General features: G+C 43.8%; 2 protein-coding genes across 2 annotated transcripts in view; one reads left to right on the plus strand and one right to left on the minus strand.

The window, feature by feature from the left end:
* Positions 1-2,006, plus strand: part of ciita (class II, major histocompatibility complex, transactivator) — a 16,256-nt gene extending 14,250 nt beyond the window's left edge. Inside the window, exon 7 of the mRNA XM_031577109.2 lies at positions 1,957-2,006. Within this exon, the coding sequence (XP_031432969.1) occupies positions 1,957-2,006 (50 nt within the window). The remainder of the gene's footprint in view (positions 1-1,956) is intronic.
* A 45-nt stretch (positions 2,007-2,051) lies between these two features.
* clec16a (C-type lectin domain containing 16A) overlaps positions 2,052-17,175 on the minus strand; it is a 47,850-nt gene continuing 32,726 nt past the window's right edge. The window contains exons 12-16 of the mRNA XM_031577113.2: positions 14,653-14,804; positions 13,467-13,671; positions 10,697-10,852; positions 3,973-4,150; positions 2,052-2,130 (exon numbers count right to left, since the gene is read on the minus strand). Coding sequence (XP_031432973.1) covers positions 2,052-2,130; positions 3,973-4,150; positions 10,697-10,852; positions 13,467-13,671; positions 14,653-14,804 — 770 coding nt within the window. The remainder of the gene's footprint in view (positions 2,131-3,972; positions 4,151-10,696; positions 10,853-13,466; positions 13,672-14,652; positions 14,805-17,175) is intronic.

A 17,175-nucleotide genomic window follows, 5' to 3' on the forward strand; every position in this document is an offset into this window, starting at 1 on the left:
AGAGACGGACAGAGAGAGAGAGAGAGAGAATTGCTGTTGGACTGCAAGGAAATGTATTAAGTATTAAAAACATTAATTCAGTTTTTAAGTGCAGTAACAATAGAGTGCAGGTTTTTAGAGCTCAATCATAGGCACATGAAAAACGTTTTGACATTTTTTTTTGCTACATTTGAGGCACGTCTAAGATCTTCTGGCAATTTGTTCCAGTTGCATAACAGCTAATTGCTACTCCACCATATTTAATTTGGGCTCTGGGCTCCATTAGCTGACCTGAGTCCATGGATCTAAGAGCTCTATTTTGTTTACATTCTTTAAACATATGTATCTTGGGTCTAAACCATCCAGTAACTTATACAGTAGTAGTGTCACTTTTTACAACTGGCGAACTGTTGGGCCGTGTCTACTACCGCGCACTTGCACACTTCAAACACTGACTTTCAGTGCTCAGGGCGTTCACACTGACAGAACCAGCAGAATTCAGGGCACTAAAAAGTACCCGGATGGCGCACTGCAAACGGTAAAAAAAAATGCAGTGTGAAACGATGGACACTACTTGCCCTAAACGGGCGCCATCTTGGCTGCGTAGTGGAAGTGGAGGAGCCCTTTCGGCAGCTTTTCAGTTTGGAGAGGTGGCTGACTGACGCTTCGCAAATCACTTCAACCATTACTGCTGGTTACAATAACTGTGTTATCTGATAGTACAGTGTCTATTTCTCGGTAACTTTTGAAAAAAACTAAGCGAGAAAAGCCAAAAGATGTACATTTACATACAAAACATGGCCATCAGCGGAGTTTGGTTCGCCATCTTTGTTTAAAATTTCCAATTGGCCGGAGGAAGCTGGCGCACAGATTTATGGCTAAAAGGCATTTGCAGACCTGCCAACATTGGAAAATGTGTTTGAGTACCACCCCTGGGCATTCTGACCTAATAAATAATGCAGTTCTGAACCACTTTAGTAGGCCTAATGAAAGAAAAAAAAGACTGTGATAACTGTGACAACAAATTCGTAGCCTAATAAAAAAATGTCACTGCACAAGTGAGCAGTACGCAGCAGGCCTATTACATTTTCTCTGGGATGTTATTTCACTCTAGGCTACTTAGGACCTTCTCAAACAATGGTCACGTTATATTTGTTCCCTTTTTAATTAACATATTTAACACGACCTCATACCTGTCAAGTGTCATGTTTCATCACATTTATTTTTTCTCCTCACGTCTGACGTTTGAATGCAAGCCCAATGACACGATGTGATACCAGGACAACTGCTAAGACCAAATGATGGCGCTGTGTTCGCTTCTTTATCATCTAATTAAATTCTAGTCAGTGGAAGAGTTTTATTAGGCTATTATCATTAGCGTATTATTCGTAGAAACATATAACCTATTACACTGTGGCATGACAATAGCTGTGCGTAGGCCTATGTGTGGACAAGGTAGACATCTCTCCCGGTAACTATCAATGATTTTTTGAGTTGCATGCAATCTTTTTCTTTTATCCGGTGGTTCTTCCATGGTAGCATACTACAAGGGTTTGTCTGAAATTAGTAATATCAAAACACCAAGAAAGCGTAACGACACAGCAAAGACACTTATATCTATTTGCCATCTAATCGTTGGCGAACATGATATGAAGACCGCATGGCTAACATCGTTGGGCTAAAATAAATTAATTTAACGTCTTATCTCTGCATTACTCATTAGTTTACCTTTCAGTGATTTTAAACTTTGTTTAATGTCCTCACTTGAAGACTTGGTCAGATGTGGACGAGAAGGGAGAGTTAGGTAAGTATGAATGAAAAATCGGTAACTGAGACCTAAACAGTGGTTGATTCTACTGACTACAGTGTAACCTAGTACTCTCTGATTTCGAGGGTCAAACAGAGGATAGTAACGATAGTAACGGCAGGGGGTCTGTGATTGGTCAAACTCCTCTTCTGCTTCTTGCTCTGCTGCAGCTGCCCATGTACGCCTTGGCGACTCGACACAGACAGACTTTGAAGGTTGAACCCGTTGAAAACCGGCAATACATTATTGAGCGTTATGCGTACTTTTAGAGCATCAACTCGTACCTGCGTACTTTGATGTCAAAATGCGTGCCAGGTACGCAAAATGCGTACATGTTGGCAGGTCTGCATTTGTGTCCGTCAGTGTTCCATTTGAGACAACACTAATCAGTGACAGAACGCACTACAGATGTAAGTGCTTAGTGTGCACTACGCACGGTATTGCAGTATACTTCGTAAAGTAAGCGGTAGTAGACACAGTCTTCCTGTGCTGCTCTGGAGTCAGCAGTAACCAAACAAACGGGTACCAGGGAGGCTTTGTTTAATATCAACAAGCTGACTAAGAGGGCCTAATCTTCCATCTCATGTTTAAAACCATCATCTTCCAGAGGTTTGAGGGAATCCAAGTTGGAGTTTCCATCGGGGGTTGAGTGTGATTATTTGGAAGTTGGCAAGATTCTGACATTGTAATGGGCTGAGAGAATAACATGAGCCGCAAGTTGGGTGAGGACATTCAATTCCCCATTATTCTCACGAGCGTGCTAAAACACACGCACGCTCACACACGCACGCGCATTCACACACACGCACACACCCACGCACAAACTCACACGCACATGTTCACATTGACATGGCCAAATACAAGCATTTATGTGCACATACACAGCAAACACATGTATGGATTTACACAGATGCAGAGAAATACACACACGCACACGCACACAAACACACACACACACAGTAAGTAAGGAGGTATGAGGGCTTAAAAAACAGACGTGCTCTGCTCATGTATGGCAGTGGGAGGCATTTGTCAAGTGGGATCAGACCAAGCAGCAGACATCATACCGAATTACTCTACATAGCATTAGCACCAGCATTGGTGTCAGGTTAATAAGCTCGCTGATAGGCTAGTTATTAAATGTTGCCTGTGAGTGCTTTTGGGTGGATGTACAGTATGTATGTATTGTAACCTGTACAATTAATTCATACCATTGAGTCTTTCAGTGTACATATGTGTATGAATGTATGTGTTGTGTTGTGGGATGTGTGTGTGTGTGTGTGTGTGTGTGTGTGTGTGTGTGTGTGAATATTCATAAGCCTGGTCTCTGGGTGCGTGGGTATATGAGTAAGTGAGAGAGGGCAACCTATCAACAGAATACATTCTGAGCAATCAAACCAGTGTGTGTGGGCATGCATATGCTGTGTGCGTGCGTGTCTATATTTGTGTGTGTGTGTGTGTCTGTGTGTATACATGCACAAGCAGCGTGTGTGTGTGTGTATTGATGCACGAGCAGCATGTGTGTATGTCTGTGTGTGTGTGCGTGTATATAAACATGCATATGTTGTGTGTGTGTGTGTGTTGGTGTGTGTATGTGTGTCTATATATAAACATGCATATGTCGTGTGTGTATATAAACATGCATATGTCGTGTGTGGGTCTGTATATAAACATGCATATGTCGTGTGTGTGCGCAACTGTATATAAACATGCATATGTCATGTGTGTGTGTGTGTGCGTGTGTATATAAACATGCATATGTCATGTCGTGTGTGTGTGTGTGTGTGTGTATAAACATGCATGTCGTGTGTGTGTATAAACATGCATATGTCGTGTGTGTGTGTGCGTCTGTATACAAACATGCATATGTCGTGTGTGTGTGTGCGTCTGTATATAAACATGCATATGTCGTGTGTGTGTGTATTTAAATATGCATATGTCGTGTGTGTGTGCGTCTGTATATAAACATGCATATGTCGTGTGTGTGTATGTGTGTATATAAACATGCATATGTCGTGTATGTGTGTGCGTCTGTATACAAACATGCATATGTCGTGTGTGTGTATTTAAATATGCATATGTCGTGTGTGTGTGTGCGCGTCTGTATATAAACATGCATATGTCGTGTGTGTGTGTGTGTGTGTGTGTGTGTATGTGTATATAAACATGCATATATCGTGTGTGTGTGTGTATGTGTGTGTGCGTGTGTATGTAAACATGCATATGTCGTGTGTGTGTGTGTGTTACCTGTAGAGGGGGTGCTGGTCGTGACAGAGTCACACTGGCCGGTGCTGCCGCTGCTGCTGGAGGGGGGTGAGGGGGAGGAGAGTGGGGAGGGGCTGTGCTGTGATGCACTGTGGGCGAAACCTACAAGAGAACACACCACCGGAACGCCGGCATTAGACAGAGAACACCACTAGAACCCTAGCAATAGAATATTCGCTGTAGAGACGGGCATTCTAAAGCCAGGGACACACCAAACCATCATCAAAGAACTAACGGCGACGATGGCTGACTATTGCGTCGCCTCATATTGCCTGTGTCGGGGACAAAAAGTTGAACACACCTTGAACACACCACAACGACAAAGCACCAACTAGCACATACGTTCTGCGCTCGCGTGAGAGGAAATAACTCTCTATACCAAACCATCAACAAAAGCAGCGTTTGCATACCATTTTCACACCACTCTCGCTCATAGTACGCAGAGTACATGTCTGATGTGTAGATAGGCGTCTTTGACGAAATGAGTATGCAGTCGATGTACAGAGTATGTATACTACATTTTTGCTGGAAGGTTGTAGACTTACAATATTTCTGGTGTGAAATGGAGATGTTCAATCACAGCTATCGTTTCCTGGATGATGCCCCTTCATACAGTCAAGCTTACTCCTACAAGCCCAACTCGGAGAAAGTTGGGACGCCAGACAATATGAACAAAAGATATTTCATGTTTTGTCTAGTCAACCTAATTTGTAAATATACATCTATTCCTGCCATTCAGGCCAGCAACATAACAGTGGAACAGTGGAAAACCGCGCTCATAAATAAAACTATGCATTCTGTACATCGTGCCTCTGCTTGCTACACATTTTGCATTTGTTTAAAATATACCCCCCTTTTAGAATGGGCCAGAAAATATGAAAAGAGAGAGGGAGAAGACAGGGGTAGAAATTTCAAATTACAATTTTTTTTATGAATTACCCTTTAAAGTAAGGAAAATGATTAATTTGGTCTCTGCAGAAAAGCAGTCACACATATCCAGACGAAGTCAAAAATAGAAATTAAATGTCTTCCACGGAGCCACTGGAATCATTCTTTTGACTGTTCCAGAAGTAAATGCAGTCAGAATACAAACCTATGTTGTTCTGTCAAGATAAAGTGGCAAAAGGTGGTTGATATTTGAGCTCAAACAGCCAATTAAATTACACCCCTCCCTTCTGTGCTCCTGGAGAAACGTGTTGATTGGCTGAATTTGTTCTTGGCTCGGCCCGAGCCACTATGTTTGTTTCCCATTTACTGCTCCAAGATTGGGTACGAAACGCTAACAAAACTGAACGGACAGCTAGAGCAGTGTTTCTCAAACTTTTTCAGACCAAGGACCACTTAGCCAACAAAAAAAAACTTGCGGACCATCTAACTAAATAGTATATCCCCGGAACAACAGGCCTCCTACCCAGACCTGGCACCAGACAATTGTTAGCTGCAATGATTTCCGCGGGTGGGCTCTCCTTTTTTACGTACCGGTAGGCTAGTTATAGATATGACAATGGGCTAGGCAAAGCATCTGGAACCCTGCTCCATGCGTGACTTTATGTTACAAACTATAGTTCGCTCACAGCCTCATACTCCCATCACACACTCAGACACGCCAATGTATCACACAACACAACCAATAAACACAACGATGCGCATACCGACCACGCGACCGCCGTATTTCACTACCAACAGTAGGCTAGCCGACTGGCATTAATATAGCCATATTTTCATAATTAAGAGTTGTCATTATCCAACGTCACACAACACAGAATATAGTTATCATCTTGCTGTCTCCGCATCGGGAGAAAAAAAACGCTGTTTGAATGCAGCTCCGCGGGGGGATGATGCCCTATGCGGCTGAACCATCTCGCCGTTGCACCTTCTCCTTGTCTGTGTCAGAGGCTTTCTCATTTAATTTTCTTTTCATTGTCCCTGTCTTAAGCCACCAATCCATGACCTTGTTTATAGATTAGGCTACTCTTTAATAGATTAGGCTACTACTGACTGTGTTCTCTTCGTTCTGAGTTGTATGTTAGAAATGTCGCAATGATTTACTTTTGGCCGTCGCGGACCATTACGGGGCACTGGCAGACCACCAGTGGTGGACCACACTTTGAGAACGACTGAACTAGAGGAATGTGAGGAGCACATCTCTGAATTTGAGATTTTTTTATCAGAATCGCAGACTATACATTTAAAGGGTGGGTTTTGGGGTGTCAACATCTTGACATAAATGTAAATGTATGTATGGATGAATCCAAACAGATAACATGCACACGCAGACCTCTTCATGAACTATTGGACCCTATCTATTAATCACTGTGCCATTATCAGTACAGTGAGGCGGAACATTTCACGTAAAAGGATACGGCCCCTTCACAGTAGCATCACTGCAAAGGCAGGGAATCAATACTCAAATGCCTATCCCTAAGGCTGACTGCACTCAGTCCAAACACACACACAAACACACACAACCCCTACACACCTTCCTTTTCTGACTCATAACCTCCTTTTAGTTTCCCTGAATGAAGGAAACCATACACACACATATACACACACACAGACACACATATACATACACACACACACACACACACACACATACAGACAGACACACACACACACACACACACACATATACACACACACACACACACACACACACACACACACAGACATAGACAGACAGACAGACAGACACACACACACAGACAGACACACACACACACACACACACACACCCAGCAACAATGGAAGAAGAGAAGTAAAATGTTGTGTACATAGACCAGTATCACATTTCACATTCTATTTCTGTGGAATTATTTCAACTTGTTTCGACTCGAATATTATCGGTTTCATTTGTATGCCACGTTCCCACTATTCCACTGTAGAACGTCACCCCTTAAGATGCTTTTTGCACTTCACTTCTGCAGTGCTTTTTCTACCGAAGAGAAGAAAACAAAAAAAAAAACTTCAGGTGAACGACATCCTGTCCCACTTCCATGAAGAGTTAATGAACCGACCCCAAAGATTTCTTTCTCCCGCTAAATGAAATACCGAGGCCACCTGAAGCTGGCGCGACCCCGCTTGACAATTTGAGTCCCACTACTGAAACTGGCTGAAGTGTTCGCCACACGCAGCTGGTTAGCGGTTCCTGGAACAGTGCAAGCTTCGTCTAAAAAGACGTCACATCACAGAAGGCAATGAGAGTCTAGTTTTAGTCAGACTTCCCCAGCTGGTGGGAGGGGGTGGGGAATACAACCGCGGTTTTGAAATTGAATCACACCTCCCCGCGTCTGCAACGCACAGAAACAGCGGCAGCAGACAGCTCACACTTATCACGGCCTACGACCTGACCTGTCAAGGTGATGACTGGCACCTGTCTTAGACAATGAGAGAGAATGGAAGCTGACTGATAGATAGACTGACTGATTGATTGATAGCAGTGATGGCCGATTGAATCGGCATGACTCAGAGTGATAAAGAGTGACAAGCATTACACCTACTTACAGAATATCTAAAAAAAAAAGTCATACACAGTTCCTCATTAAAGGAGGAAAAAATGTAATGTGTCCTGACGACCGCTGTGCCAACTTGCAATGACAACGACTAAGAACTGAGCTATTTCTAGGTCTGAGAAAGCCTACCCGTTCCCTGTACTGTGACTTCCTGGTGGCGTTTCTAAGAAATTCATCAAGAAAGATGGCCAACACCAGTTTGCTTATCTTTGCCTAAAAACAATGACTCCGTCTGTTCCCCAAATGAATGGGTAGAACTTAACAGAACACTTGAAACTCACAGGGGACGCGTCTCCACCAGCCAACAGCAGAGAAAGACAGGCAGTTGTTGCCATGAAGTAGCAACCACTGTTTGTCACACTGATTCTGGAGAGATTTTCACTTCTGCATTTCGACTTGAAATGTGCCCATTGTGGAAAACAAGAGAGACAAGTCTCTTTCTGGTGTGAAATGAAGATGTTCAATCACAGCTATCGTTTCCTGGATGATGCCCCTTCATACAGTCAAGCTTACTCATACAAGCCCAACTCGGAAAAAGTTGGGACGCCAGACAATATGAACAAAAGATATTTCATGTTTTGTCTAGTCAACCTAATTTGTAAATATACATATATTCCTGCCATTCAGGCCAGCAACACAACACTGGGGCAAATTAGGGCTCTTAATGAGGTAAACTAATTAATTAATGATGTGAAACAGTTGATGTTATCAGGTGATCGTATCCATGGCTTGGTACAAAAGTAGCATCCAGGAGAGGACTAGTCCTTTAGGCAGGGGGAAATGATTGCTCAGAATTACTTTGGCAAACCTTTGTCGAGCACTACAATACATAGTTGCATCCACAAATGCCAGTTAGAACTTTACTGTGCCACAAGGAAGCCTTATGTGTCGTGTCCAAAAGCACCGTCGACTTCTCTGGGCTCTTCGGCATCTGGGATGGATCATCACGCAATGGAAACGTGTATCGGGCTCAGATAGATCAGTATTTCAGGTCTTTTTTGGATGAAATGGACGCGTGTTTTCCAGACCAAAGAGGCGTTAACCAAGGGTCATAAACTAACCACAGCCCACGTATCCACATGTGGAAAATCATAATATTACTAAAATACTCAAGACGGTTTCGTATGGCGATCAAGCGTGGCTGTTCCAGCTAACTTAAACTGTTTACCTAGAAGTGGATTAATTGCTGTTCCACAGAAGCCGACAGTTTCACTGAAGTTTGTTAATCCACTAACCGAAAAAGAGGAAACGTAACCTTGCAATAGGATGTAGTGTGTCTTCCTCAAAGCTTGAGTGAGCGCGGCCTGCCCAACGTACCATGGAAGAGAGTCAGAGGGGGCTTCATTAATCAGAAATCAGAGCAGCTGTGCGATATCCATATTTGGAAGAAAGGAAAACTAGGACGTTGGCTGTCCCGTTTCTTTTTCACTCCCTCACCCCTCAATGTTAAGTTAATGACAAATAAACAGAACTGAGTGATCGACAAGGGGTAGGTGAATGTGGTCGTAAACAAAAGAGTGATGCAACTATACACAGGTATTATGTTAAACCATTCCGTACGCCCCTACAGTTCGATACGCACGCGTGAACCGCGGTATTATGAAACGTCTTGTCATTTTGCTTTTATTTCCAAAACGTGCTTTTTGTGCTGCTGACTGCATGCATGCTGTTGTACATTTAGATCCACAGAACATCTCTGGAGCCTGTTAGAATTTCCCTGGAGCCCTCTGTATGCAAAAAGGAGCTGGAGAAGAGAGGGGAAACTAAAAACAAAATGATCACAGATGGCGATTGACAATGGCGAATGCTGGCAAGACAGAGAGAGGGTTATTTGCAGAGCAACTGCCGTCTTTCAAATCCGCTGTGTGGGATTTAGGATTCGTCTATACGTCTATACGACTATAAACATACACAGTAGAGTCTGCAAGCATTGCTTTGCCATTGTTGGTTACTCGGTTGGAAACACTTCTAACATGATGTCTCATATCCCATGTGGAGTAAGGAGTCTCCAAATACAACAAAACTACAAGGGCACTCAAAAGGCCAAATGCGCGCATCTTGCAACGTTAGTGAAAGTGAAACTAAATTTGTGGATCTGCCCTATGAGTTGAATCCACTCCAAAATGTGATGGTCTATGGCCAATGCTACACCTTTCCACCAAGTTTTATGGAAATTGAGCCTGTGGTTTTTGTGTAATGCTGCCTGCAGACAGACTCCTTGGCAGTGGTAATAACGAAAGCCGTGGGGGTATTTATAGCCAAAGATCTGCTTGTGGTTACTGTCTCGGGATTATGTCACCTGATGGAAAAATGAACCGCGTTACAATGTCCCCTCCTGCACACATTTCAGCAGTAAAGCTCTATGAAACATCACAAGAGAGAAATTGAAAATGAATCGTCTCAGACACCCTATCTAGCTCTCTCCACTGACAGACACCCTGTCTAACTCTCTCCACTGACAGACACCCTGTCTAGCTCTCTCCACTGACAGACACCCTGTCTAACTCTCTCCACTGACAGACACCCTGTCTAGCTCTCTCCACTGACAGACACCCTGTCTAGCTCTCTCCACTGACAGACACCCTGTCTAACTCTCTCCACTGACAGACACCCTGTCTAGCTCTCTCCACTGACAGACACCCTGTCTAGCTCTCTCCACTGACAGAGACCCTGTCTAACTCTCTCCACTGACAGACACCCTGTCTAGCTCTCTCCACTGACGGACACCCTGTCTAGCTCTCTCCACTGACAGACACCCTGTCTGATTGAACATTCTGTTCGTTAAAACGACAGAGATTCAGACATTTCACTGTACACAGAAGAGCTACATCTCCTGACTACTTGTCCTGCTTGTAAACCTCTTTTATACTTTATGAGCCTCTTAACAACTGGAACTCAAATATACTATGCTACATGTGTGCTTCATAACAATATTGGCCTTTTAAACTACGTAAATATTGATCTTTTACTTCTACTTTAATAGATAAACTCTGTCACTGCTATGTAGGTGGAAGTGAATGTAGACTTGGGCCCCAGGGGACACAGATGAGAGGGGGGTCCTTTTTTAGATGTGGCTACCTGGGACACAGGTGAGAGAGGGGGGGGGGGGGGGGGGTCCTGTTTTAGATGTGGTTACCTGGGACCTTGTCGAAGACGGAGCGCTGGGCGCTGGAGTCAGCAGGGCCTCGGCGGGACTGGTCATAGAAGCGGAAGGGCAGCTGGCTGGCAGCAGCGGTTGACTGCCCGAAACCCATAACCTCAGAGGACGGCTGCACTGGGAGGTCCAGTAGAGCTGAGAGAGAGAGATAGAGAGAGAGAGAGATACATAGAGAGAGAGAGAGAGATAGAGAGAGAGAGATAAAGAGAGAGATAGATAGATAGATAGAGAGAGAGGTAGAGAGAGAGTGGGGGGTGGGGGGGGGGGTAAGTGAGTGAAAGAGAAAGGAGAGGTAGAAGAGAGGGGGAGGTGTTGAGGCAGAGTGAAATAGTGGGAGATAACAAGAAAAAGAAACAGAAAGAGAGAAAGGGAAAAAAGAAATGAGCGTCAGAGAGAAAGACTCATTCACTACATCCGAGGCGAGGGGCCATGATCCACTTCTTGCAGTTTCACATCATTCATAAGCCAGGGGTCGTGCCATTAAGGAAGTACTCACAGCAGCAAAAACTCTGTGGGAGTTTTATGAAAAACCACCGGCTGCGAGTATGATGATGGTACCGTCACAGTATTACTATTTGGAGAAATACAAGTCCCCCGCATCCCCCGCATTAAGAAGGTTGTCCCACTTCCTCTTACACCTCTAGACACTGATTACAAGAAGGGCATCCCACTCAACTGTCACACACCTAAAGTGAAACCATGCTGCACACAGGTCATTGATAACGAACTCGCACAACCCCACTGGCTCAGGCACACACACACACACACACACACACACACCTAACCCTAAGGCCATTAGTGAGAGATTGTTTAAGGGCCGCTTTTCCGACCAGGAATTCAGCCACTTCTTACGTACTGAAGGGGCAAAACAGGAATGCGAGAAGCGTGCAGTTCAGTGACTAAGATCTGATGGTGACTGGCCCAGAATTCCTCGGGGCCTGTTGCCAACTTCTCCAGCGCCCCATTCTTAAGAAAGCCTAATTTAGAGACAAGCTACCCGCGCATCGGTTAAATATGTTAGAAAATACCCTTTCATCAGTACACGTCCCACACTGATGATGTAAGTAAGGTAATTCAGTAGAATGTTCACTTCATTATTCCAAGAATTGGCCTTCTCCTTAGGCTGAATTTGGACATTTCTGGAATTTCAGGTCTGATCAACCCGAACCACCATCCACACAAATCCACTATAAACGTGTGTCATCGGACAAAATGGCATTGTGCAATGCTGGAACGATTAAAGGTGTGTGTGCTCCATGTACACACACACACACACACACACACACACACACACACACACACAGTCCAGACACATGCCTCATCTCCTCCTCTCACGCGAGATGTTATCGCCCCAGTGGAAGAGACCAGGCAGGGCAAACCCTGTGTAGGCGGTGGCCTTGTGTGTTAAAGGACATGTTGTCATAGGCTATGAGTTTACGTAGTCATTTTTAGGTGTGGTGTCAAACCCTGCCATGCTCTGGAGGCTATCATTAACATGTCAGACATTCATGTGTTACGACCAGACACAATGGGAGCCAGTGGAAGAGAGGAAAAAACTAACAACCAGGAATGTCTTTTTGATCTTTTTATCAATGGACATTTTCTGCCACAGAATAAAACTGTTACAATACAAAATTATAGGCTCAAATGAATGAGAACCACATTCACACTGACTCAATTACACACACCAAACACACGGAAGGATTGCAAGTGTATTCCTGATTGTATTTAAAACATATCTCATATCTAATACCTAAATCACCCACAGCACACATCGCAGTAGCCAAACAGTACACAACCCTGAATTCCTAACGAATGACTTGTACACCAATGCTCCCCACAACAAGATGTCTGGCTTGTAGTCCATTCTGACAGCATGCCGAGAAGAGAATACCAGCAAAATGACAAGGGCTGTCCCTTCTTTCAAACTCCTCCGCTTCATGTCTAACATGACAACAAAAGCCTCCTTCCGCTGCTGAGAGCGTGACCTCTCTTCCTGTGGCAAGAATTGCAATACGCTCTTATGGTTTGCTACGTCAGAGCCCGGAGGAAGAGACACATCAAACCCTGACAAAGTCATTTTTTACAGTTTCTCTAAGGTTATTGAGGTAAACAGGCGCAGGTGCATCTCTGTACTCTGACACTTACAATAACATTTATGAGCGTGTCAGTGGCGAAAACAAGCTGTTTACTTTTTGACGCAGATGCCTGCCTCATAGGATTACAATCTATAGCTGTTTTGCAGTTGCTGGTTTTAGCATTCTAACTCAGTACAGGACCAATTTCGATTGTTAAGTGTCCCTAGTCAAATTTGGACTAAAAAAAGATCTACAAATAGTGCCCAGGTTCAAAAACCCCAAAGTTTTCCTAGTTAGTTTAGCTAGCCGGTTAACAACCAGGCTACAAGTATAGACAGGTAGCTGCATGGACTGAAATTAAGTCAATTTTCTCGATATCATCTCTCTGACAAATGACAGTCTTAGGCTCAAAGTGATCACAACCATATGTGCTTTATGATAAATAGCTCCAAAGGACCCCTTAATCGTTCCAGGGAGAAATAATGGGCAATGTTTTGGTGAAATCCTATGACTCTCCCACTGACTTCAGTAGGGTTAGGGCTTACTCTGCTGTGTGTGTGTGTGTGTGTGTGTGTGTGTGTGTGTGTGTGTGTGTGTGTGTGTGTGTGTGTGTGTGTGTGTGTGTGTGTGTGTGTGTGTGTGTGTGTGTGTGTGTGTGTGCGCACGCTCACCAGCTATCCTCTGCATCTTCATCCTTCGCGCCTGGATGCGGCCCTTGGCTAGCCGCTGTTTGGCAATGATGCAGCGGATGTGGTCGGCGAAGATGAAGTTGGCCTGCAGGATGGGCAGGGGCTTGGCGTGCGGGTTGGACGTGGGCTTGTGGATGATAATGTTCAAGGCCCGGCTGTCATCCTCCACCCCGGACACCTGCATGTCCTGTAGCATTAAACACACACACACACACACACACAAAATGCAGGTATATTAATACACACATGTGCAGTACAGACAGACAGACAGACAGACACAAGACAGACAGACAGACAGACAGACAGACAGACAGACAGACAGGCTCACACATATAAATAGAAGCCGAGATGCACACTCAGGGTTCCCACGCTTTTCTGGAGATCATAATTTTCCAGGACTCTTCCAGGATATTATCAGGGACAGGGATCGCACCATACACCGATATGTTCCTTTCTGTGGAAGTCTGATTTAAAAGACCTGCAGTTTGTGGCTATAAGTTATCTGTGAAATCACCTCCTTATGAAAAATTGATCGTGGAATATCGCAAACACACATTATGAATTCATGACCCGAATATCTATTTTCCTTATTAATTTCATCAACCATTGTTGCCTGAACATCAATAGATGATTAGCCTGAAAATCACAAATAGTGATGAGAGGCTACTGACAAATCTAGACTGAAATTGACATACTTAAATGTACGATTCAAAGTTAGAGTCAAGCATGGTAGGATTATTAACTGCCACTGACTCTTATCACACCATACTTTAACACATTTACTTGTAATATTAAGCAAAGTCTTTAATGAGGCTAATCACACCCACTGTAAGCTACCAAACAATTCCTGTCATGGTCAATTTTAGCTTAAAAATGCAGCATTGTGTTTGAAGAGACATTGCTAGCAAAGTTTAAAAAACTAAAAAACGTAAAGTTTGCCTCCCATTCAATGTAATTTCCAGGTTTTCCAGGACATTTGACGTTTATAGATTCAAACATGCAAGGGACAATCATGGACACACACACACACACATAAACACAAGGAGACACCCACACACACACATTAGTGTGAGGTGTGTGACACAAACACACACACACACATAAACACAAGGAGACACACACACACATAATCACAAGGACACACACACACACAGAGTCTCTGTGGTACCTGCAGCAGGCCGGCGAACTTGACGACCCCCCAGCCCAGACGCTTGGTCTCGGGCTCCACCAGGCTCATCTGGTAGACGTCCACAGACAGGAAGCGCTGGGCCTGAATGCCACCTTTACTCACCACCATACAGGCGATCAGATCGCTGTTGTCTGGCACAAAAAAAACAACCAACACACACTTCAGGATGCAGATAATAACAGTAGCATTAAACAAGTATACGTGTGTGTATACGTGTGTGTGTGTGTGTGTGTGTGTGTGTGTGTGTGCAGGGGGTGGGGGGTGCATGCACTTGATCTAAACTGTCAGGGATTTTAACCCATAACTGGAGCAATGACATGATTCAGGATATCTGATTCAACACACACACACACACACACACACACACACACTCAACTGAAAGGAACAGCAACTTATTCTCCTAACACAATGAGACCACCAGCTGTGACCCATTCTCCTATAAAATATATTTAGCATGTTACCACTGGATGACAGCAGGAAACTGACTAGAAAGAATTATGGGATCGCACAAACACCACCACACACATTCAACAGCCTACTCCCGGTTCTTTAGAAGTCTGATGACGTATTTTTTTTTTTTAGCAGATGACTTCCTACGAAATGGCCTATCTGATGGGGGTTACATTGCTAGCGAAATATCAACATTGCCCAACACTGAGTGTCTGAGGAGGTTCGGGATCAGAGAGCGACAGATCATTTTTTCACAAAACGAAGCTGGGCTGCCCACGTGTCCACAAGCAAAAGCACCAAGACAGTTGGGGGTCGACTCCTAATCAGAGGGTCAAAGGTGAACTCCACTGATGCTAATCCAACACTTTTTGTCCAATTCTGCAAACGGTTCATCCACATCCACCCACTTAGTGTAGGCAGCAGCCTTCTCAGGAAGAGGGCGAAGTGGCTGCAGCAGCTGGCACTGACCCTAAGCAGCTGGCACTGACCCTAAGCAGCTGGCACTGACCCTAAGCAGATGGCAATGTTTCAGCAGCTCATCATGAAGAGCACTGGCCTGTTGGGCAAGATCCCTCACTCAGCTATATGTATAACATGTATATTAGGGTGAAATTCTTTGTTTTGGTGGTGTGACACAGACCACGAGAGAGGAGTCACATCGGGACACTTCTGTTTTCAGACCTCTGCTGGCTGCAGACACAGAGCCAGGAGGCGCCTCGCAGGCCAGCGCTCATTTTAAATTAGCGGTCTATGGATGTGTGGGATGCCCGTCCGTACCCCAACACAATGACCACTTGTGCTGGCAGAGGGGAACAATGCCACAAAACAGAAAGACTTGCCACATGCTACTGTTTGTGACACGGGGACGAGAGAAGGGGAGCGTTGGTTCTTGATTTGCCTCACATCACCCTTCTTGTTTTTGTGAGTAAGTGTCTGTCTCTCTAAAAGAGATGTTCCAGCCACTTCCGCTCTGTTTCTGTTTTGATGGTTTTTCACTCATGCTCTTTCTTCTGTCTTCGCTTCTTGTGCAAATGTTTGAAAGAATGAAAAGAGAGCTGATGTTTGTCTTAGAGTAGCCATGACTTCACTGCTACCACAGAGGCCAGGCAGAAGTTTCACCCTTGCCATAGTCACGCAGACTTGAAACGATGGATTCGTAAGGGTGCAATACAGTACAGGCACAATTGTTATATGATCTAGTGACTTGCTTTCATTTTCTGTTATGGCTTTGTGCATATGCCAAGGCTGGTGTCTTATCAGACACACAATTTCAATCCAGGACAACTTTGTTGGCATATGCACAAAGAAGCATTTTCACAGGTTCGCTAGGCTTTATTGTTACTATAATTGCCATGTAAATTCTATATCTGATCATTTTGTACTTAACTTTTTTCTTTTTGTTTCACTATATGCAACCTGACATCGAATTATATATGTCCAAATTGTGAAGGGAAGGGTCAGGGAGGGTGGGTTATGTGTCGTATTATGTGTTGTTTTTCTGTTGAAAACTTGAAAAGAAAAATAAATATTTGATAAAAAAATAAAAAAAAAAGAACAGGTTCGCTAGGCTGTGGACAATCAGCTCCAAGTCTGTACATAAGTGCTGCATCTGTTTGTCCGAGACAAAAAGATTTAAACATTACAGATTGTTTCAAATGTTTACCGTTTACATATTATAAAACGTATCTCCCAAGCCTGCAAGGACAACACACAAGCTAATGTTTGAGATCCAAAAAGGAAAGTATTTACAAAATTGTTAATTACCAAAAATGCTACGTATTTTCATGGAAAAAATATTGGCTCGAGGTTTCCTTCTGACCCGTCTCTCATTATAATGAATAAATGAATGAATAAATGAACGAATGAATGAATGAATGAATGAATGAATGAAAAAATGCTAGATTATCTGGGGGAGATGATGGCCAGAGGTTATGGGACAAACATTTAAGAGTACAAAAATCACTGTCAATCAAAGTCACTGCTGTTTACACAATAACATCAGGGATCAGAGTTTAAACCGTGTAATCTGTGCACACAGCTTAATTCCCATAA

The sequence above is a fragment of the Clupea harengus genome, chromosome 1 (assembly GCF_900700415.2).
Source record: "Clupea harengus chromosome 1, Ch_v2.0.2, whole genome shotgun sequence".
Taxonomy (NCBI): domain Eukaryota; kingdom Metazoa; phylum Chordata; class Actinopteri; order Clupeiformes; family Clupeidae; genus Clupea; species Clupea harengus.